The sequence below is a fragment of the Onychostoma macrolepis genome, chromosome 09, assembly GCF_012432095.1.
Source record: "Onychostoma macrolepis isolate SWU-2019 chromosome 09, ASM1243209v1, whole genome shotgun sequence".
NCBI lineage: Eukaryota > Metazoa > Chordata > Actinopteri > Cypriniformes > Cyprinidae > Onychostoma > Onychostoma macrolepis.
Window position 1 is genome coordinate 25,594,739 of NC_081163.1, and position 22,956 is coordinate 25,617,694.

The window sequence follows — 22,956 nt, forward strand, 5'->3', positions numbered from 1 at the left end:
GTATCGAAATTATTCAACTATATCTTATGATCTGTAAATTTGTATTTTACTTCAAAATGATCTCAAAGTAAAAAGAGGTAATAAAGTCTGATATGGTGGCTGTCCTCTAAAATTAAATGATTATAATCTTAATTCAAGTGATGAAGGATTTTGAAAGTCTGACAGTAATCAGTGTTGAGCACTACTGTAAGGTTAACCCTGCTTTAAATGTTTCAAAATGATTAACAGTTGAAAAACATTTAGAAAAGTAATCAAATGTAATCAGGTACATTACTTTAATAAAGTAATTGTAATAGTTACACTACTTATTACATTTTAAATAGGGTAACTTGTAATCTGTAACCTATTACAACACTGCATATTGTGAATATAAGATACACATCTAATAATTATGACTGTGAAGTATGTTTGTGAAATAAATGTCAAATAAACATTTTTTAAACAAATTTATTTCTTTGAAAATCAATTTGCCACCGCAAACATGTGAAACATTACAAATAAAAACATAAATATGCCAATTATTACAAGCCATTCCATAAAAGCCCGAGCAAATACATGTTTGAAGAACAAATCAAATCAAATCTTCAAGTTTCAAGGAGTGAACTGGCATTTCCATGAGAAGGGATACTTTGCACATTTTGTTTTAATAAATACAAAAATAGTATAGCAGTACACAAAATAATCTTATGAAAAAAATCAAACATCATTTTAGTGATTAATTATGTATTTAATTAAAGTGACTTTTAGAAGAACTACTGTTAACTTTCAAGACTCCAGTAATGTTAATTCACTTGATTAACTAATAATGTACTACAAGACAATGCATTCATTACAATTTATTGAAATCTAACAAAGGCAAATAGTGGCACATGGGAAGTTAGAAACATAAAAATTGATTGCTTTCTTGATGTTTTTGTAATGTTATATCTCCATCATTTGCTATACTTGAAGTCTATCACAAAGGAAATGTCCTTTGAAATCTTGATAGGTTCTTAGTTCAGTTCTTTCAGATCTCAGTCTGCTGCTGAAATCAGATAAGGCTTCCTATATTTGCTTTGTATCCACACTCTGTGCATTACCACCTTCTTTCCTCTGTTTACCTGCAGTCTTCTGTCTTCCAGATTCTGAAGCTCCTCCAAACCAGCATTAGAAAACAAATGATGAACCTCATCTGTATAGAGATCAGGACATTCAGCATGAATAGTAGGTGTATACACAAGCCAAAAACGGATGGAATCCAAAAATAATATGCAAGGAGTTTAATAATATCTAAAAATTGGCTGAAACAGTTCTACCTTTTGTGAAGAAATACACACAGGTTCCATCCTGGCGCGTATAGAAGTTTTCAGACAAACACTGACCTGCAGAAAGCGGTCATGCATGGTTATACAAGAATCGATCAATCAAGTTTCAGTATTACAAGAATAGAATGTTAGGTATAGAAATGGATTAAAGGATTCAAATAATAAAAATAATATATTATGTTTTCTGTAATGAGAAGCTTAACACATTCAGTTAATATTTATGGAAAGAAAACAAAAATAATGTGTCATACTGTGTATTGATGGTATTGATGATTTGGATATCAATTAAAACTGAATCACTGTAATAATGAACTTTGTAAAAAATATTAATCATAATGCTATATGATACCCAGTGTGAGTTAATTAAACACGATGTTGAAGCTGAAGAGGTACGAGAGACAAGTCAAAATGCTAATGTGACAATTCTGAGTGTGTATGTACTGTACACCTTTAAGTGAAAAGACTGCCTCAGAGCTTAATGAATCCAGAGACAATCACCTTTTTTAAATCTTAATTGTGACAGATCATATCTGCCGTAGTCTTTGAACAGCATGACTCCTCCCTGCTTCAGGAATCCAGCCAAACCCTTCACCACATCTTGAGCTCTGCTGAAGGAAACCAGAAGGGTTAGAAGGGTTTTAAGCAGGTTAATCTTTTATTAATAACAGAGAGGTTATAAAGCTATCATGTGATGTCAGATGAGTTTGAATATAACAACAATTTATCCATATAATTTGTATGGACACATTTTTATATTTAACACAACTGAAATACAATTATAGCTTTTTGAATTAGTTTTAATTCATATATTTTATTTTCATTTTAGTTACAGTTTTAATCATTTTGTTGTGTTTTTATAATTTTTTAAAAACCTATATAGTTTTTATAAATTTTTTCAGTTTTAGCTTTAGCTATTTTAATACATCAACTAAATGACTAAATGAAAATGATAATTGTTGGCGACTAGCAGAAATAATATATGTTTAAGGTAATTTTTATATTTTATTTTATTTCAGTTAAAGTACGGATCTAGTAATATCTAGCAGATATTCATGCAAAAAACAGAGATTCCCTGGCAATTATGTGTACTGTGTCCAGATTTTTTCAATAATGCCAGACATGTTCCCCATGAAATCTTGTTGAAGGCACTTCAGCCCATAGTTACTATTGGGGGACTGAACCTGTAAAAAGTACACTGTACAAACAACTCAAACAAGGCCTCCAGATTCAATATTAAACATTTGATATATAAAACTCTGAATCTGATGAGGAAACATCAGTGGAAACATTAGTTCTACAAATCTCAGAGTACAAAGAGAGGCTATAGAGACATTTTGTTAACGCAAACAGAAGAGAAGAGAAGCTATTCTATGGTACTATGAGTACAAGTGCAGACAATTTGAGCTTATTCAAAGGGTTCATGTTTGCACTTATTTCACTTGAAAAAAAAAAAAATCATAAATACTCCAGAGCGATGGTAAAGTATGTAAACTGACCATCTCAAACACACAATTTTCCATAACACTGCTAAAGAGCTGTCAAGATCATGTTTATGTTTGAGGATATCTTAGATAACTTCTGGAGATACAATGCTGGCCATAGTGTAACAGTTGCAGCCATTGAGTCCGAGAGAAATGAGTCCAAGAATGAACTTCATCATGTTTTATCATAACATTTTTGGACTGGATTGATATACAGGTGCACCTCAATAAATTAGAATGTCGTGGAAAAGTTCATTTATTTCAGTAATTCAACTCAAATTGTGAAACCCGTGTATTAAATAAATTCAATGCACACAGACTGAAGTAGTTTAAGTCTTTGGTTCTTTTAATTGTGATGATTTTGGCTCACATTTAACAAAAACCCACCAATTCACTATCTCAACAAATTAGAATACAACAAAAAAAATTTTTTAGTGAACTGTTGGCCTTCTGGAAAGTATGTTAATTTACTGTATGTGTACTCACTACTTGGTAGGGGCTCCTTTTGATTTAATTACTTCCTCAATTCGGCGTGGCATGGAGGTGATCAGTTTGTGGCACTGCTGAGGTGGTATGGATAGATTCTCTATGGGGTTCAGGTCTGGTGAGTTTGCTGGCCAGTCAAGCACACCAACACCATGGTCATTTAACCAACTTTTGGTGCTTTTGGCAGTGTGGGCAGTCAGCATCTTCAAAAAGCTGGTCAGCAGAAGGAAGCATGAAGTGCTCCAAAATTTCTTGGTAAACGGGTGCAGTGACTTTGGTTTTCAAAAAACACAATGGACCAACACCAGCAGATGACATTGCACCCCAAATCATCACAGACTGTGGAAACTTAACACTGGACTTCAAGCAACTTGGGCTATGAGCTTCTCCACCCTTCCTCCAGACTCTAGGACCTTGGTTTCCAAATGAAATACAAAACTTGCTCTCATCTGAAAAGAGGACTTTGGACCACTGGGCAACAGTCCAGTTCTTTTTCTCCTTAGCCCAGGTAAGACACCTCTGACGTTGTCTGTGGTTCAGGAGTGGCTTAACAAGAGGAATACGACAACTGTAGCCAAATTCCTTGACATGTCTGTGTGTGGTGGCTCTTGAGTGGCTCCATTCCTTGTGAAGTTCACCCAAATTCTTGAATCGATTTTGCTTGACAATCCTCATAAGGCTGCGGTTCTCTCGGTTGGTCCACTCAACTTTCTGTTAACATGCTTGGATACAGCACTCTGTGAACAGCCAGCTTCTTTGGCAATGAATGTTTGTGGCTTACCCTCCTTGTGAAGGGTGTCAATGATTGTCTTCTGGACAACTGTCAGATCAGCAGTCTTCCCCATGATTGTGGAGCCTAGTGAACCAAACTGAGAGACCATTTTGAAGGCTCAGGAAACCTCTGCAGGTGTTTTAAGTTGATTAGCTGATTGGCACGTCACCATATTCTAATTTGTTGAGATAGTGAATTGGTGGGTTTTTGTTAAATGTGAGCCAAAATCATCACAATTAAAAGAACCAAAGACTTAAACTACTTCAGTCTGTGTGCATTGAGTTTATTTAATACACGGGTTTCACAATTTGAGTTGAATTACTGAAATAAATTAACTTTTCCATGACATTCTAATTTATTGAGATGCACCTGTAAATATAAAAATAATAATATATATATAAAAAAATGGTTTGAATGACCAAATAAAAACATATTCATCATTTTAAAGCTATTAAATACATGTTACAATAGGTAGATGACTGAAGGACATAACAGAAAGTTAAGCTGGGAATGCCTGCAATAAGCGAGACAGCAGTAATGGACGCAGAGTATACTGGTCAAATAAACAGACAGGGCAAGTGTGTTACAGTGTTAATGAATGTATGTGTGAGAGTATATGACCTTTATTACCGTGCTGGGTGGATGGCAGAGAGCACAAAGACCACTAGAATAATGTCCAGACTCTCAGGGGGGAAGGGAAATGGGGACGTTGTGTCACAAATGTCCTGCACAAATGCGTGACACACTGCAGGGTCATAGTCTGGGTGCTCCTGCAAGGGGAAAACAACTGTCCTCAAATGACTGTAGTTTTAGTGAAGCATTTTAGATTTTTCCTTCATGGAATTACACTGTGGACATTTTATTATACTAATACAATTAACAAATGTTTGGAGTTCCATTTATTTTAATATGAAAGCAGAGGACACTTTAATCACATAAATACATGGGAATGATAATGACATGCGAGTTGTTTTAATTACATTTTGAATACACTAAAAAATTACTTTAGGGTGAAACCCACAGTGAAATGTCCATGTCATATTTCAGCCCATAATAAAAATAAACGAATGAATGAATGAATGAATAAATAAAAAATAAAATAAAAAAAACATCAAAATTAATCCTGTGGAAAACTTTTATTAAAATTAAAACTAGTATGAATTCAATTCAGTACTAGCATAAAATATACAATAGTGCTTCAAATTATATATATATTAGTGCTGTTAAATGATTAATTGCGATTAATCGCATCCAAAATAAAAGTTTTTGTTTACACAATATGTGTGTGTGTACTGTGTACATTTATTATGTATATATTAGGGCTGTCAGTCGATTAACATTTTTAATCTAATTAATTACGATGTGAAAATACACCCAAAGATTATTTAATGCTATTTCTGTGTTAAATGAGAAAGTATTAAGTAGACATTTTGAATAGTAGCTTTAGAAAGGAATATTTTATTTGATTCAACATAAACTATGAAACATAAAAGAAGATACAGTAACAGAGAGAGTAACGTCTGTTTTTTTTTCCGGTCATGCACTGGAAGTCATTGGTAACCAAAACAGCTTTGTTACCAGCAGTCTTCAAAATACCTTCTTTTATGTTCCACAAAAGAAAGTAAATATTCAGATTTGAGTAAATGATGGCATAATTAAAGATTTTTGGGTGAACTATTCCTTTAAAGTCCCCCCCACCCCATTTTTTTTATGAAATAATACTCTAAATAAGAAACTAAAACTGCCAGCAGGTGGCGGTAAATGTCTTTGAGTCTCTCATTCCATTCGTTCAAACGGTTGATTCATTCAGGAATTAAGTAAACGGCTCTCTCTATGAGATGGTCCTCACTGCAGAACACAAGATCCAGGGGGTGTGGTTGGATCTAGATCCAACTCCTCCCACCTTACATTTACCTAAACCTACCCGTCTCCACCCCCTGATCCCTAAACCCACCCATCCCCACCCCTAAACCTACCCGTCTCCACCCCCTGATCCCTAAACCCACCCATCCCCACCCCTAAACCTACCAATCTCCACCCCCTGGATGTGGATCCAACCCCGCCCCCTGGATCTTTGTTCTGCAATGAGGGGCTACTGCTCTCTATGGCCCTGTCTCAAATGGAACACTTCATGTGCACCTGCAGTCTTACGGACTTACAATGGCCGCCGCGTGCGCGTGTCTGTTAAAGGGATAGTTCACCCAAAAATTAAAATTTGATGTTTATCTGCTTACCCCCAAGGCATCCAAGATGTAGGTGACTTTGTTTCTTCAGTAGAACACAAACAAAGATTTTTAACTCAAACCGTTGCAGTCTGTCAGTCATATAATGGCAGTCAATGGGACCCACGGCTTTGAGACTCAAAAAAAATCATACACTGACAAAACCAAATTAAACCCTGTGGCTCGTGACGATACATTGAGGTCTTAAGACATGAAACAATCGGTCTGTGCAAGAAACTGAACAGTATTTATTTCATTTTTTACCTCTGATCCACCGCAATGTCCAACTGTCCTGAGCGCGTTCACAACAGCAAATTTGCCTTTTTGTTTGATCTATACCTTTAAGTCCATGAGACCGTAGAGTGTCCCATTCGTCATTTTAGCGTTCAGAAGGGTGCTCGCGAGCACCCCCTTTGCGGCTGCTATATGCCCTCGATCCGCACTTCTGCTGAGCCCGCACTGTGGCGAGCTCCGCAGCACACTTCTTCCCGGCAGTCAAAGCGGCATTACGTCACGAAAGTGCGGACTCAGAGGAAGACTGAGAGGGTTTAGGGTGCCATTTGGGACAGGGCCTATGAATGGGCTTTGAATCATTGGTTCACACAATTTGTTCAAAACGCGGAATCATTCAGAAACTAAACACCGCTGTGCTGCTCACAGACGCGCAACAGTTCTGCTGTGGCTTTATAGGTAATATTTTTGTTGGCAAAACTGAGCAAAAACAAAATATAATAAAGAATACAGCACAATGATAACTTCTTATTACTGAACCGTTGTGTGAAATCACATTTGCACTCGTGCTATTGGGGACAAACAGCATTCGTGTGATATTGCTCTTGCTGCTCGTGTGATATCGCTTATTATGTAAATGAGAGACAAAAACTCATACAGGGGCATTTTTGCCCCATATCTTAAATAACTGCATTTATGGAGTTATTACCCTGCATCATATTTGTCAACAGTCATCTGTATGAAATGTAAGATGATGTAGCAGTCTGGGGGTGGGGCCAGTGGGTTAACTGCGTTAAAATATTTTAATCGCGTTATTTTTTCATAACTAATTAATTAAGTTAACGCGTTAAACTGACAGCCCTTGTATGTATATATATAAAAATACAAACTGATACAGTATATATTTTGAAAATATTTACATGTATATATTTATATAATTTATATTACATATAAATATATTTAATATACAAATGTAATATTTTTCTTAAATATATACACTCGTGTGTGTATTTATATATACATAATAAATATACACAGTACACGCATATATTATGTAAACAAAAACTTTTATTTTGGATGTGATTAATTGCGATTAATCATTTGACAGCACTAATATATTCAAACTGGATATTTTTAGCAATGAGAAATGGTGTTAAATAAATGAAATGCTTGTTTTAAACAAATAAATTAAATATGAAACACTTACAATTTAGAATTTAACATTAAAATATTATTACAACTGTTTTCTTTTGAACATATTTAAAAAACTCCAGTCTTCAAGACACTATTCGTATTATTATTATAATTAATGTTGAAAAAAGTCGTACTGCTTATTATTTTTTGGAAACTGAAATTAAAGAGAACATGGTTTTATTTAAAATATTTAATTTTTAAATTCTAAATTTTAAATTTGATAAATATAAGTTGTCTTATACAAAAAAGCCTAAACTTTGGAATGGTAGTCTATATTAAAGGAGGCATCCAAATCATATGGTCCTGGATATCACAGAGACTCTGGGTGGGCTATTTTGACTTGGACTTCTTCACAATATGTTAAAATATTAGTTCATGAGTACAGTTTTTAAAGCAGAATTAGTTTTTTCTCAAAGTCTAGCATATATTGATGGAATAGAAATGCTGCTGTTGGCATGCTGTGGATGTCACTTCCCCCACTATTCAATATGTTCTGCTGTTGGCATTTGATGAAGGTCTCTGCATACCAAAAAGCATCAAGCACCAGGAGACAGAGCCAAACTCCCACACGACTGATCAGCCGTCATTAATATGAATGGAGAAGAGGATATGTTGCCCTCCCAATCTTTTTCCATTCTCAAAGGCTTTCACTAATGTAAATCTGGGATGTGTGTGGGCTCTGTTTGATGTAAAGGTGGCGGGTATAATCATGCACTGAGGAGCAGAGACATGTGACCGTCATTTACCTGGATGAGCTCAATAGCTCGAGATGAGAAGTCACAGCAGTACAGAAACGCCTTACTGCCCCTAGAAATACACAAATACACCTGTTTACTTGTTACTCCCAATAAGAGTTTCTATTACAACTTTCTGATTTTCATCTCCTTATCTCAGAATTTAATATGCATGGGATAATATACAATCAGCCTCCGCTTTGTGTCCTGATCATTCTGTTGCAGTCTGTTTTGCGAATGATAATGACCTGAACATTACTGACTGTACAATATCCTGCTTATTATACAAATATTTACCAAATACACTACCAGTCAAAAGTTTTTGAACAGTAAGTTTTTTAAAAGAAGCCTCTTCCGCTCACCAAGCCTACATTTATTTGATACAAAGTACAACAAAAACAGTAAAATTCTGAAATATTTTTACTATTTAAAATAACTGTTTTCTATTTGAATACATTTTAAAATGTAATTTAGTCCTGTGATTTCAAAGCTACATTTTTAGAATCATTATTCCAGTCACATGATCCTTCACAAATCATTCTAATATTCTGATTTGCTGCTCAAAAATCTTTTATTATTATTACAATGTTGAAAACAGCTGAGTATATTTTTTTCAGGTTTCTTTGATGAATAGAAAGTTCAGAGGAACAGCATTTATCTGAAATAGAAATCTTGTGTAACATTATAAATGTCTGTATTATCACGTTTGATCAATTTAAAGCATCCTCACTAAATAAAAGTATTAACAGTATTGATGCTGAAAATTCAGCTTTGATCACAGGAATAAATTACATTTGAACATATATTCAATTAGAAAGCAGTTATTTTAAATAGTAAAATATTTCACAATATTAATTTTTCTGTACTTTGGATCAAATAAATGCAGGCTTGGTGAGCAGAAGAGACTTCTATAAAAAACTTACTGTTCAAAATTTTTTACTGGTAGTGTACATAAAAACACTGACATTAAAAACCGATGAGTTTGTTATCTCACAGGAATTTAAACACTGAAGATATAGTTTCTCACACAAAGCTATCACATGGCTTTAGAACTACCTATACTAATGTTCAAAAGTTTGGGGTCAGAAAGTTTGTTTTTCTTAAATATTAAATTTTTTTCTTCAGCAAGGATAAATTAAATTGATCAAACATGACAGTAAAAACTTTTATAATGTAACAAAAGAGCTCTACTTTAAATAATTGCTGTTTATTCTGAAGATTCTATTCATCGAAGAATCAAGAAAAAGTGTATCAAGGTTTCCACAAAAAAAAAAAAAAAAAAAAAATCTCTCTCTCTCTCTTCTCTTCGGCAGTCCATTGTATCCCATGATGACCTTCCTCCTCATTTACGGTGTATCCTTTGATGACTGTAGAGCCCTATCCTTGATCCACAGATTTTATTGCAAGATGGGCAAATAAAGTCAGAATTTGTAGGGGCAGGCATGGCTGTATATCTCCTTAGTCTTTTTTGTTGTTTCCTTTTATTTCTCTCTGATTCCAGCTGCACTATTCCTGCGTGACAGAGCTGCCTCCAGGCGGTGCGATTTGCTGCTAATTCTTCCAGGCATGAGGGATTAATTTGGCACTTCCTTAATGATATTTTAAGTTTGTCTTTATATCGCTTTTTTGGACCCCCTGAGGAACGGCGGCCCTCATGGAGCTGACCATAAAGAATCTGACATAGCAAACGATCTTGAGGTAGCCTAATAACGTGCCCAAGCCAGCGCAATTAATGCTCAGTAATTGTGGCTTCCATGCTCTTACTGTTTGTCCTGGCAAACACTTCAAAATGGGGTACACGGTCATAGCATGTAATCCCCAAGGTTCGTTGCAAACACCCTATATGGAAACGCTCCAGCAACCTTGGGTGGCGGCTATATAAAACCCAGGCTTCACAGCTGTAAAGAAGAGTAGTGATGCAAACAGCTTTATAGATGGTAACTTTAGTTAGCAATTGAAGAAGCTTATTTTGAAATACCTTACGTCGAAGTCTGCCAAAGGCTACAGAGGCTTGCTTTATCCGATTTTCAATTTCAACATTGAGATTGCAGTCCTCTAATACAATGCTGCCCAGATACTTAAAGGATGGTACTATTGTAAGTGGTTGTTTTTCTATTGTAAAAACCGGCATAGTGGGTGGAGAGCTGAGGTTCCATTGACATATCACTTCAGTTTTAGCAGTATTGACTGACAAACCTAATCTGCTGTATGTCTTCACAGCTGCAACAAGGATAGTTTGCAGGTCTTCTGGTGTATGTGACAAAAGCACACAGTCATCGGCATACTGCAACTCTAGAACCTGCACTGCTGAGACCTTGGTAGAGGCCTGGAACCTTCGGATATTAAAGAGGTTTCCATCCAACCTGAAGTCAACAGTGATCCCACTGCTGCTTTCAAGTTTATCATGCAGGAGCTTTGTGACACATAGGAGGTAGATGTTAAAAAGTACATATTATATAATAGCAGCACAACTGTTTTCAACAGTGATGATAATCAGAAATGTTTCCTGAACAGTAAATCAGCATATAAGAATGATTTCTGAAGGATCATGTGACACTGAAGACTGGAGTAATGATGCTGAAAGTACATTCAAATAGAAAACAATATTACTGTTTTTACTGTATTTTTGATCCCTTGGCAAGCAGGGATTTCTTTTAAAACATGTTTCTCAAATTTTACTGACCCCACACATTTGAACAGTGTACTTTATGCTGCTTTTAGTCCTTTGCCAAGGTAATTGATAGGCAAACTTCTACATGACTTCTCTTAGTAATAAAAATTAGATTTTTCTTCTGAGGAAACGAGGTTTTGTTTTCCACACTGTGAAGATGACGCTCTTACCTGATGGTGCTGATGATGGGAAACACACTGTTACCTGCACCACAGCCCACCTGCAAAAAACAAATCAAAATCAGTGCAAAACAGAATCCCAAACCTAAATTATTTAACACAGCGCACAAATGATTGTGGCAATAAATAAATTGTTCGTGAGTGACTGAACGGAGGCTGTAATACCTCTAGTATCCTGAAAGCAGCATGCTGTCCTGGGAATGCGTTCGTATGACTGGTTAATTTACTGGAAGCGCAGGGCTGCTGCTCTGAGCATGAGTCCACCCCACTGCCCTGCTCCTGTTCCAGCCTGCACATCCCTGCGTCGTCTGGAGGGAGAAGCTCTGGGAATTCAATCAAGAGCCAATTTCGGTTTTTGAAGAACTTCCTCTGGTGCATCTCATAAAATCGGTCCCAATACTTATGACCTTCTCTGTCATATTTAGCTGATGGGAGAGAAAACAACAAGGCATCAAAACTAGAAAACAAGCAGGCAAAGGTGGCATGTTTTGACACATTACTGAGAGTAGGGTTTTGAATCCTTACATTGCTCTTCTACAGGAATCTTCTCTTTAGAGTTCTCCTCTGCTTTTTGTCGGGCTTTCTCGGTCTCCTCCTCTGTCCACTGCACATGATCCCTGGAGCACAGAACAGGTTTATTTTATTTTATTCTTACTCACTGGTAGCGATGTGAACCGGCTCCTTTAAGTGAACGATGGGAGTCGTTTCCTGTCTGAGAGATGATTTATTTTTTCTTCTTCTTTCTTTACAACCCCAATTCCAAAAAAAACATTTTGGACATTTTGTAAAATGCAATAAAAATCTAAAAGAATCTGTAATAAAAGAATCTGTGATTTGTTCATTTTTTTTAACCTTAATGTAATTAACAAAAGTACAATGAAAAATACAATTAAGTTGGTCAGTGAAAACATTGGAAATCAGTGTTTTCATTAACCAACTTAACTGTATTTTGTAAATATAAAAAAAAAACTGATATTGATGGCTGCAACACACTCCAAAAAAGTTGGGACAGAATTGTCACATCAACGGTCCTTTTAACTACAATCTGTAATTGTTTGAGAAATGAGGATACTAATTGTTCCGCATGCATAATTTTTCTCCAGTCTTGCTTGATACAAGACTTCAGATGCTCATTAGTCCGTAGTCGTTATTGTCTCATTCTCCATCTCATGACGGGCCATACATTTTCAATAGGAGACTTTTTTTTTCTTTTTCTTTTTCTTTTTTTTACATTTCTGTAAAGCTGTGTTGGAACAACATCTATTGTAAAAAGCAACAGAAATGAATAAATCTAATAAAATAAATAAACATTTTATTTACCATGCATATAAATTTGAATTGTCTACAATAAAAGGCTTATTTATTTTTAACCAAGCAATTGACATAAGCTTAAATCTATTTTTATTTTATTGTAGTTGACAAACAACTTTAAATATCCTAATAATGTTTTTTTTTATAATAATGAACATTCTTCAATATCATTATTTTACAGTAAATTGTATGTATTGTAGATTCATACAGTCAAACCAAAAATTATTCAGACACCAGATATCATTTTTGATATTTCTTTTTTATTAGTGGGTGCAGGACAATATAGTTCATTAATGTAAGTGAGGATAGCAAAATAAAGTTAACTGTGACATATTATACCCAAAAATTCTTCATACAGTGGATTACCAGTAAAAATAATAACATTTGGCACCAAAAATTATTCAGACACTTTGACCTGACCATGTTTTGATAGTGTATTTTCTTTAATTGCTAATGCACCTTTTTACACCACAGACTGAACAAAATTAAGCATTGCTTGGTAATTGGTTGACCTAAATTAGTATTATCTAATTGTGTACTTAAATTTAACAGCTGACAACTATTCAACCGAATTGATTACATATACCTTTCTATCAAAATTATCTGACATTATCAAGATGAATATGTTCTGACACAGTTTAACTCTAAATTCTTGTCATATTGTATTACCATTTTCTAAACTATAGCGAATAAACTGTGATAATGTGAGAAACGTTGAAGGTGTCTGAATAAATTTTGGTTTGACTGTAATTTCTTACTAATCAACTTTTAATTTCTATTTATTTATTTTTTTCCTGTCCACTTAAAATAGCCTGCGATGTAATATATAATTGTAAGTACACACAATATATTTCACGCTTTCTAACGAAGCTCAATGATCTGTAGTACCACGTGTTATGCTGGAAGATGTGATCAGGGTTGGAGAGGATTCTTCCTCCTAACGGCGCGGGTGGTCTTCCTCCACTGCACGGCCTGCGGGGAATGCAGCTCACAGCACAGACAGTCAGCCGCAAGAAGCCCCTCATCCCTCCACACTTATCTGAGAACGTCAGTTAGTCATTATGATCATTACAAACTAGTAGTTAACGCAACACTACATACTACTGTTAAGTATTGAACTACATATCCCAGCCGGAAACAGCGACCGCGCGCCTTCAGATGACGCACACCCGGAAGTTTTTGTAAACACATGTGAGCAGCAAAGTATTTCAAAGCAAGCATAAAAAGTACTACTAGAGGGAGACAATTGTAAGATTTTTATGCGGATATATTTTATGGGTTTAACACGTTTTGGAAATGCTTGATATGATGTTTTATGTAAACAATGAAAATGTTAGCAGTTAACAGTTAGCTTAGTAGCAAATATTTACAGTTTTACTCTTATTATAATTAAACACACGTTTAATTATAATAAGAGCCAGATGAATTAATGTATCTGCTTATATTTGACTTGTAAGTCATAAGACGCAGATGTTCTCCAGTATATTCGTTAATGTTAACGTTAACTGTTGTGGATTGGATAACACTAACGTTAATATGAACTTGAGCAACGCTAAAATGATTGCAGAGTCAGAATATAAAAAGACAAGAGAGTTGACTTCACCCAACACTTACTTAGATGCTATTTCCGAAGATTATTCCGTTTAGTTTTGTGTTAGTCTGTATGTTTTATGTGAATGGTGTGAGTAGTTTCGTCCCCTATGTGCGCGCTTCCGTCTCCATGTGCGTGCACGCGCACCAGTAAAAACAGCTGTGTTCTCCTGGCTTCAAGATCCAGTGGATCCTGCGCCAATGACACTGGCAGATTATTAGGAGCAAATCTTAAGATCCTGAGAAACCTCATTCTCCAAGTAAGTATTGCTGTGTTACTATTGTCCTTTTACATTATTGACACACTATTTTCCTATTTGATACTGTAAAGCTGCTTTGTTAAAAGCACTATATAAATAAAGGTGACTTGACTTGTGTGTATGTGTATGTGTATGTGTGGTGTGTGTGTGAGACCATGGAGCACAAAACCAGTCATAAGTAGCATTGAACATTGAATGTTTCAAAATTATCGATTTTTCTTTTATGCCAAAAATCTTTAGGTTATTAAGTAAAGATCATGTTCCATGGAGATGTTTTGTTAATTTTTGATTAGTAATATGCATTACTGCTAAGTACTTCATTTGGACAAATTTAAAGGCGATTTTCTCAATATTTAGATTTTTTGGCACCCTCAGATTCCAGATTTTCAAATAGTTGTTTCTCAGCCAAATATTGTTCTATCCTAACAAACCATACATCAATGGAAAGCTATATTTCATTCAGAAAAAAAAGATGCTTATTTGTGACCCTGGACCACAAAACCTGTCATCAGAGTCAATTTTAATAATTGAGATTTATACATTGTCTGAAAGCTGAATAAATAAGCTTTCCATTGATGTATGGTTTGTTATGATAGGACATGTTTGGTCGAGATACAACTATTTGAAAATCTGGAATCTGAGGGTGCAAAAAAATCAAAATATTGAGAAAATCACCTTTAAAGTTGTCCAAATTAAGTTCTTAGCTATGCTGATCAAAAATTAAGTTTTGATGTTTTTACAGTAGGAAATTTACAAAATATCTTTATGGAACATGATCTTTACTTAATATCCTAATGATTTTTGGCATAAAAGAAAAATCAATCATTTTGACCCATACAATATATTGTTGGCTGTTGCTACAAATATCCATGGTCACATTTATGTCACGACTTTATAGGATGGTGCAGAATTCACAAAGGTTTGGAGCAAGACTTCCAAGTCCCTCATCTCCTATGAAAGTGGACGGATATACTTTGATAATTACAGGTGTTGTTACAGCAGGTAAACTATATAATCTGATATTACTTTTTTTAGACTCTTGTAGACATTTTTAGAAATTGGTAACACTTTACAAAAAGGTTTCATTTGTTAACATTAATTAACATGAACTAACCATGTGCAATACTTAAAGATCTTGAAAAATCTTGAAATCTTGGTCAATGTTTGCATTTACTAATACATTTTTAAGATCAAAAGTTGTGTCTTTTAATATCAGATAATGCACTGTGAACTGAACATTAACTAGGTTATTAAATTCTGGAAACTGTTCATTGTTAGTTCATGTTAGTTAATACATTAAATAACTTTAACAAATTACACCTTATTGTAAAGTGTTAATGATAATTTTGTGTGATGCTACAGTATGACATCTATTAATATGGTTCACATTTATTAAAAATCACAGCCTTTTGCCTGAGCCAGAACAGCTGTATGAGCTTCCCAAAGCTCCCAAAACGGAGAAGATTGAAGATGCTTTATTATGCCAGTGTCCTCTAGTGAGTTTGATCAGCTGCTGCACATCATTCACATTTGCATATGCAGAATAAATATCCCTTTTAACTTAGTATGTAACTGATAATTTTGCAGGACAAAGTTCTGCCAAATGCTTCAGACCAGAAATCATGTCTGCTGGTCCTGACAGCTCATAACTGGTTATATCGGCTCTCAGCTGACACAGGAAAAACACTAGAGCGGGTCTACCTCTCCTCGCATTTCAAATTCAGGTTATCTCTCTATCTATCTGTCTATCTCTCTATCCCTCTGTTTGTCTGTCTGTCCGTCTAGATTTAACTGTAGTAACAAAATGAAGTAGTGGTAATAATTTTAATGATAACAAGCTGCATTTCATGTCATGTTATAGTGTAATTTTAGACAAAAGCAGTAATCTCATCAACGTATCTGAAATGACTTTTGACAAATTGTATGCTGGGATGTGTTTTGTCGTACTAATATGAGTTTGTTAACAGATCTTTAGGTTGGGACTCCTCACAGGAGACATTTTATGTCAAAACCGTCCAGAGTAAACAGACGACTCTGGAACGACAGGTCAGACTTTACTGGGGCCTGGGGCTTATATCTGCATTGTACTTGCACCATATGCAGTTGGGTATCTCTCTCTCTGATGATCAAATCAAGGCTTTTAATTGATTTTCGTTTTTTATAAAGCTATGGACTCTTTAAATATTTTTGAAATAATATGTGTTATAGAGGAGCTTTGTGTTCTGTTATTGAAAATTAACTCCATTTTGCACTCTTTTTATAAAATGGTTTTAAAATTTGTGAAAAGTTGATTTTATGTGAGTAATTTTTTGTTAATAAAGATGCTTGAAAATGTAAAAAAAAAAAAAAAAAAATTCTCTCTCTCTCTCAGGCTGGTGTTGATAATAACATCCTCATGCGTGTGGCCGTTTTTCAAGTCTTTCCACTGGAGCTTGTAGGAATGCTGGAGATAAATAAAAAAGTAATATCTGTATTACCACATTCAAATACAGCTGTTGTTTTTTTGTTGTTGTTGGTTATACATTTTTATACAAATGTATAACCTTTATACAATGTATAAAGGTTATACATTTTTATAATTTATTTTCCATTTATTTCAATTTATCTTCACTTACATTATAATTGATTATGTTCAGAACAAGTATTTCTTGTAGCTTAGTTTCAAAAAATGGTCATTTTTATTCTATAAATAGTTGGAGCATTTTCAGTTGAATGAATCCGTCTAAGTGGCATGTGTTATGTTCAGGTGTTTGGTAAGACTGCTGTGGACGTGCTGCTGTCACAGGGAGTGTTAGCTGTATCACACAGCTCAAAACACGTCAGACTTTACAGTTTTGAGTACATTGTTAATAAGGTAATGGAAGCGTTATTGCTTTTTATGATTGTTTGATTTATTGGCCGTGCAGTTGTTTGGTAATTATATCAAATGTGTTCTTTTCACTTCAGTTTAGAAATGAGGAGTTGGCTTTGGGACAGCAGTGGGAGCTGAAAGGAATTGTGGGAGAAGCTCCATATGGTATTCCGGTCAACATTCACATTCATGGTGGGTGTCTGGTATCTTATATACAGTTAAAAAAAGAAAGAAAACAGTAAAATAAAGCTGAAAATATCAAGTTTCAAACCTTAAATGGGTGATTTCTGTTCATGCTAAATATAATTTTGTATATCTTTCTTTAGAATTTAAAAGTGAAATATTCTTGACAGGTTTTGTGAGATTCACCCAAATGTTTAAAAATGTGACATTTAAAATCACAATCTGTTTGTGACTCATATTTAGCTGAAAGCATCAAACTTGTGTAGTTATTTCCAGCATCATTTATTTTACATTCAGAAGCCCATGCCTCATGTATTTTATTCCCATTGTGTTGAGAACAGAGCAATCTCTCACTCTGACAGTCCAAGGCCATAACATGAGCCTACAAACTCATTTTCCTACCACTGAGTTCATGATTACAAACACTATATGATACCTCTTAAAATCCATGTTCAAAACTGAGCCTGTAAAAACATCACTTTAGGTGACCTTTATCAATGGAATATACTTGTAGGTCAAGTTACTTTCTCTTTGGATTTTTGTTGACCATTTTTGGCTATTCCAGTGACTCCTAAATTCTGCTTGAAAAGGCTGTTAATATCCAATTATTTCCCTACTTCTTTCATTAGTCACCTCTGTGTGTACTATGAACCCTTGCTGAAGAAAGTTGCAGGCAGGTGTAGAGAGGAAGTGTGTAATTGATGGTGAAGAACTGACAATGGTTAGATAGTACAACAGCGCTATATTGTTTCCACTTTCTATTTTGTTACTTTTGTTAGGAGCAATAGAGAAGATTACGAAGAAAAATACATATACAAGTTGCCATACATTTTATCCATATACACTTGTGTAAGTTTTTAAATACAAACTCTAAATTCTACAGAGGAGAAAGCTGACCATTTCCCCCATTTGTTCTCAGAGATTTGTTTTTGTAAATATGTGAGTCTTTCCATTTCTTTGACATCTGCTACTATTTGAAACCACTCTTCTCTCATAGGCAGATCCTCTTCTGGGATATCCACCAAATATAGAACTTCAAATGACTTGGGAATATGGAGAGCAAAGATACTAGTAATAGTAGACAAATTAACTTCCCAAAAACTATTCATCTTTGAACAATGTCAAAATATATGAGCATGATGTGCTTCCTATTGTTTACACTTTCTGAAGGGAATCAATTGAAGAATGGCTTACTTGTAATTGACTCTTTATGAGTAATTTAAGAAAAAAATTAAAAACAATTACACATATTACCTTTAAGTATGAGAAGATTTTGTAGAGTGCTTCTGAATTTATGTTTCGGCGTTGTGTAGATGGTGTGACAGTTACAGAAAAAAATCTTAATGTTTTCATGTGAGTTGTCAATACTTCTCTCTACAGAGTGTCCTCCCGTATTGTTTGAGATGTCATACTTTGAGAACGGGGTTCAGATCGGAGGTCATCCCTGGCACTACATCTACACCCCCAACCACAAGAGACACATTGGAACCCATCATATCTGCTCTATCACAGACGGGGCACTGGTGAATACTCTCATTCCTGCAGATATTCTTTGGAAAATCAGTCCTACAAAAAAAAAGCCAAGCTGCAATATATTTAGAGTGTTGACATGCAGTGTGTTAATGTGTGTCTGTTACCTACATGTTGCATTTTAGTTAAAATTATTATCTTTTGTGGTAGATATAATATTAAACTCTTGAGGCGAGGCTAGACAAACGATATTAGGTTTATCTGTTATGTTGCTTATGAAATTACACAGTAAATCGATGAATGTTTTGAGACGTTGGTACTAAAATAACCATTGTTTCTATACTTATCTTCAATAATTGACATAAGTGGCGTTTAATTAAAGTTTTTCTTGGTTATATCATTGCATAAATCTAAACCATTATCACGCAGCTCTGTATATAAACTTGGGTGTGTATTATATCCAACTTTATACGTGTACATACAGTACACTCGCATAAAGAGATGTATACTATATAGCAAATTTCAACTGCCCGATTTTTTTATTTCATTGCAAAATGTGACTATATTATCACCCAGCTCTTTATATGAAGTTGGATATGCAAGTATGTCTAATCCAGTAATCTGTCATTTGTACATCAGGCTAAGAATGGTGTCCAGGACATGAAATGTGACTCTCTGGAAGCAGACTGGATCTTTTTTCACCCAGATGACTCGGGTCGAATTGTGCATGCTGGGCCCAGCACAATAAAGTGAGCATAATACTTATTATATATGGCTAGAGACAAAGCTGCACATTGAATATTCCCATATAACAGGAATTGGTCACACTTTATATTAGGTGGCCTTAACTACTATGTACTTACATCAAAAAATAAGTACAATGTACTTACTGTGTTCATATTGTATTGCAAAACACTTTTGCTGCTATTGAGGTGGGATATGGGTAAGGTTAGGGACAGGTTTGGTGGTTTGGGTAGGTTTAAGGGTGGGTTAAGGTGTAAGGGATGGGTTGACAGTAATTATAAATGTAATTACAGAAATTAATTACAGATGTAAGTACATATAGGTATTTGTAAAAATATAAGTACAATGTAAAAACATGTATGTACACAATAAGTGCATTGTATCAAATGATTAATTTAAATGTAAGTACATAGTAGTTAAGGCCACCTAATATAAAGTGGGACCCAGGAATCTTATTATAAACAATGTCCTTGAACAAGGATAAATAAGTGCATGAGAAACCATGACCTTACCAATGAGAGTATTGTTTTTAGTTATGTACCATAGAAACCATGTAGATAAACGACTTTTCTCCAATTTTCCTTTTCTCTATGATTGTAATTTTTCAAATTTCTCTTTTACAGTGTTTTGAAGATTATGGCTGAAACAGGTTGTGACTGGAAGTGTGAGATAGTCACGGACTTCTCCATCACCGCTGCTCGTGACAATAGAGTAAATGATGTCTATGGGTTCATTACCAGCTGTAGTAGCAATGGGATATTATAGAAATATCAATACTATAACTTTTTCATTTTTAAACTCAACAGAAATACCAGCTGATATGTATTACTAAAAGAACATTACTGCATAGGAGGGTGGTTTGTAAACAGTGGTTCTTCTTCCCCACAGGCCCCTCAGGTGATTGTGACGTCTTCTGGCCGGGCAGTGAAACGGAGATTCCAGTTGTTAGACGATGACCCTGCGCAGGAGGTACTGCAAATCACGGTTCTTCAATAGTTCTTTGTTAGAAAATTGGCACAGAGAAGATCCCTCTTCTTATCAGGAACTGCTGATCTTTTTAAAGCACCAGAGCATATTTGGAATTCTAAGGAACGTAAAGGAATAGCTCACCCAAAAATTTAAACATTTACTCACCCTAATATTGTTCCAAACTTATATGACACAAAAAAACAAAAAGAAAAATGTTCATGCTGCACTTTCCACAAAGTTGTGTGGGTCATATAGTGAAGATGATATTTTTCTTGCCGTAAAAAAATAAAAAAATTTCTTGCGTCCATTTGTAAATTCTATGGGTCTAACTTCCATTCTCATCCGCGTCCAGCTATTTTTAGCTGTTCAAAACAGGGAAACGCTTTACAATAAGGTTCATTAGTTAACATTACTTAACATCATTAGTAAACATGAACTAAGAATAAACAATTCTTCTACAGCATTTATTAATCTTAATGTTAATTTCAGCGTTATAATACTAATGCATTATTAAAATCACAAGTTGTGTTTGTTAACATTAGTTAATGCACTGTGAACTAACATGAACAAACAACGAACTATTTTCATTAACTAACATTTAACAAAGATTAATAAATAGTGTAATGAATGCATTGTTCATTGTTTGTTCATGTTAGTTAATACATTAACTAATGTTAACAAATGACACCTTATTGTAAAGTGTTACCCAAAACACTTTGTTTTGCTGCTTGATATTAAAAATTGGTGTGTCTTATCGTATTATTTTAATGTATTATCTTAATTATGAACACACTGCTTGTAGTGCAAACAGTTTTACAGTTTACTGCACGTTGTTATTCTCCTCATTATTTACCTATAGCGGCTAATGAACCGGAAGTCTCACCCATAGGCTTACTTCCGCGTTGAAGAAAAAGGTGGATAATCAAAATAAATGTCATAGAAGAACCAACTGACAAACCTGGTGAAATGTGTCTTCATATGCCAAATTTGTGTGGACTTGTTTTTTTTTTTTTTGCGTTCTTTTTTTTTTTTTTATCCTTCTTGATCAGTGTATGCTTTCACTGTATGAACATGTCTTGTGTTCCATAGAATAATAGGTTAGAAGGTTTTGATAAATTTCTAAATCTAAATCTAAACTGTTATCAGGCAGCTTTATATATAAAGTTGGGTGTATATTATATTCAACTTTATTCTTATGCATACAGTGCAGTCACATAAAGTGAAATATACTGTTTAGCAAATTTTAACTGCCTCACTATATAATCATCCAGCTCTTTATATGAAGCTGGGTATGTAGTATGTCCAACTTTACCTGCATGCATACAATATAGGAACACGATTTGTGAGTAAATGATGACAAAATGTTAATTTTACCTGAACCATCACTTTAGAAATGTTCTTATGTGGCAAACTCTGTAAAAGCAATCTTAGATTCTAACTGGAACTTTAATTTTTAAAGAATGTAGTGGAATAATGCATAGGGTCAAACACGGAGGTAGCTGATTGAGTTAACTCACTTTAGTGCATCTCTGAGCAGGTCTGTTATGTTTTATACTTTGACGTTTACATGTAGTAACTTGATGGTCTTATCTAGACATTCAGAATGGTGAAGTATGAAGATGAACTTGATCTGCTGGCTGTGGTAGACATCACTCACACTGAAGATGATGGACAGGCCCATCTACGGCTACATGACAATAAGACGGGGGTTTTAATGAAGAGAGTTCCTCTAAAAGAGCCATGGGATGTGGTATGTCATTTAAACAAATGTCTGTTTTTAGATATCATTCACTCTGTCTGTCATAACCCAACATCAACTGTGCTTTGTTTTCCAGACCTACAGTCACGAGGTTTACTTTGATAGAGACACGATTATTCACACTGTCCAGGAGAAAAATAACTCATTCTGCTGCCATGTTTATAAAATGAAGAGACAAGCTTTGGATGAACCATGAGCACATTTCATATTCCTTCCTGTATGTGATGATTAGCAATGAACTATAGTGCGTTTCTGAAAAACAAAACAAAACATAATTAGATTTTTCAATGTGGATTTTTGAGAACTTGTAAGCAAAAGATATTTGTTTTTAACTAGATGAATCTTTCACACGGTCATTTGGATGAAAAAATAACGGCCCTGGATCAACACATTTATTTGTTGATGGAATTTAACTTGAAAGAATTTTCTATTTAGTTATTTTATTTACTTGTAACTTTACTAATAAAGACTAGTTTGTGACAAATACTCTCTTGTAATCGTTGTGAAACTAGTGATGTTGCATAAGTTTCAATGTGGTAAGTTAC

The 22,956-nt window shown here is 34.6% G+C and overlaps 2 protein-coding genes across 4 annotated transcripts; one reads left to right on the forward strand and one right to left on the reverse strand.

Moving 5' to 3' along the window:
* Nucleotides 1-474: 474 nt before the first annotated feature.
* mettl8 (methyltransferase 8, methylcytidine) lies at nucleotides 475-14,336 on the reverse strand. Of its 3 annotated transcripts, none has more exons than XM_058787282.1 (10): nucleotides 14,200-14,336; nucleotides 13,477-13,624; nucleotides 11,800-11,891; nucleotides 11,440-11,699; nucleotides 11,266-11,315; nucleotides 8,437-8,497; nucleotides 4,674-4,813; nucleotides 1,803-1,912; nucleotides 1,296-1,361; nucleotides 475-1,171 (listed from the first exon to the last, which is right to left on the reverse strand). In XM_058787282.1, the coding sequence occupies exons 2-10, from the start codon at nucleotides 13,608-13,610 to the stop codon at nucleotides 1,014-1,016; spliced, it is 1,071 nt and encodes a 356-aa protein (XP_058643265.1). In that variant the 5' UTR covers nucleotides 13,611-13,624; nucleotides 14,200-14,336; the 3' UTR covers nucleotides 475-1,013. The 3 variants fall into 3 exon arrangements, with proteins under 3 accessions (XP_058643265.1, XP_058643264.1, XP_058643263.1); XM_058787281.1 differs by having other exon boundaries at nucleotides 1,803-1,909; nucleotides 13,474-13,624; XM_058787280.1 differs by having other exon boundaries at nucleotides 13,474-13,624.
* Nucleotides 13,649-22,897, forward strand: dcaf17 (ddb1 and cul4 associated factor 17). Its single transcript, XM_058787279.1, has 14 exons — nucleotides 13,649-14,435; nucleotides 15,334-15,437; nucleotides 15,841-15,931; nucleotides 16,023-16,159; nucleotides 16,403-16,481; nucleotides 16,807-16,896; nucleotides 17,182-17,289; nucleotides 17,382-17,478; nucleotides 18,850-18,992; nucleotides 19,579-19,688; nucleotides 20,307-20,394; nucleotides 20,572-20,652; nucleotides 22,247-22,402; nucleotides 22,488-22,897. Exons 1-14 carry the CDS (start codon nucleotides 14,286-14,288, stop codon nucleotides 22,605-22,607), a joined length of 1,554 nt encoding a protein of 517 aa, XP_058643262.1. The 5' UTR covers nucleotides 13,649-14,285; the 3' UTR covers nucleotides 22,608-22,897.
* The last annotated feature ends 59 nt before the right edge of the window (nucleotides 22,898-22,956 follow it).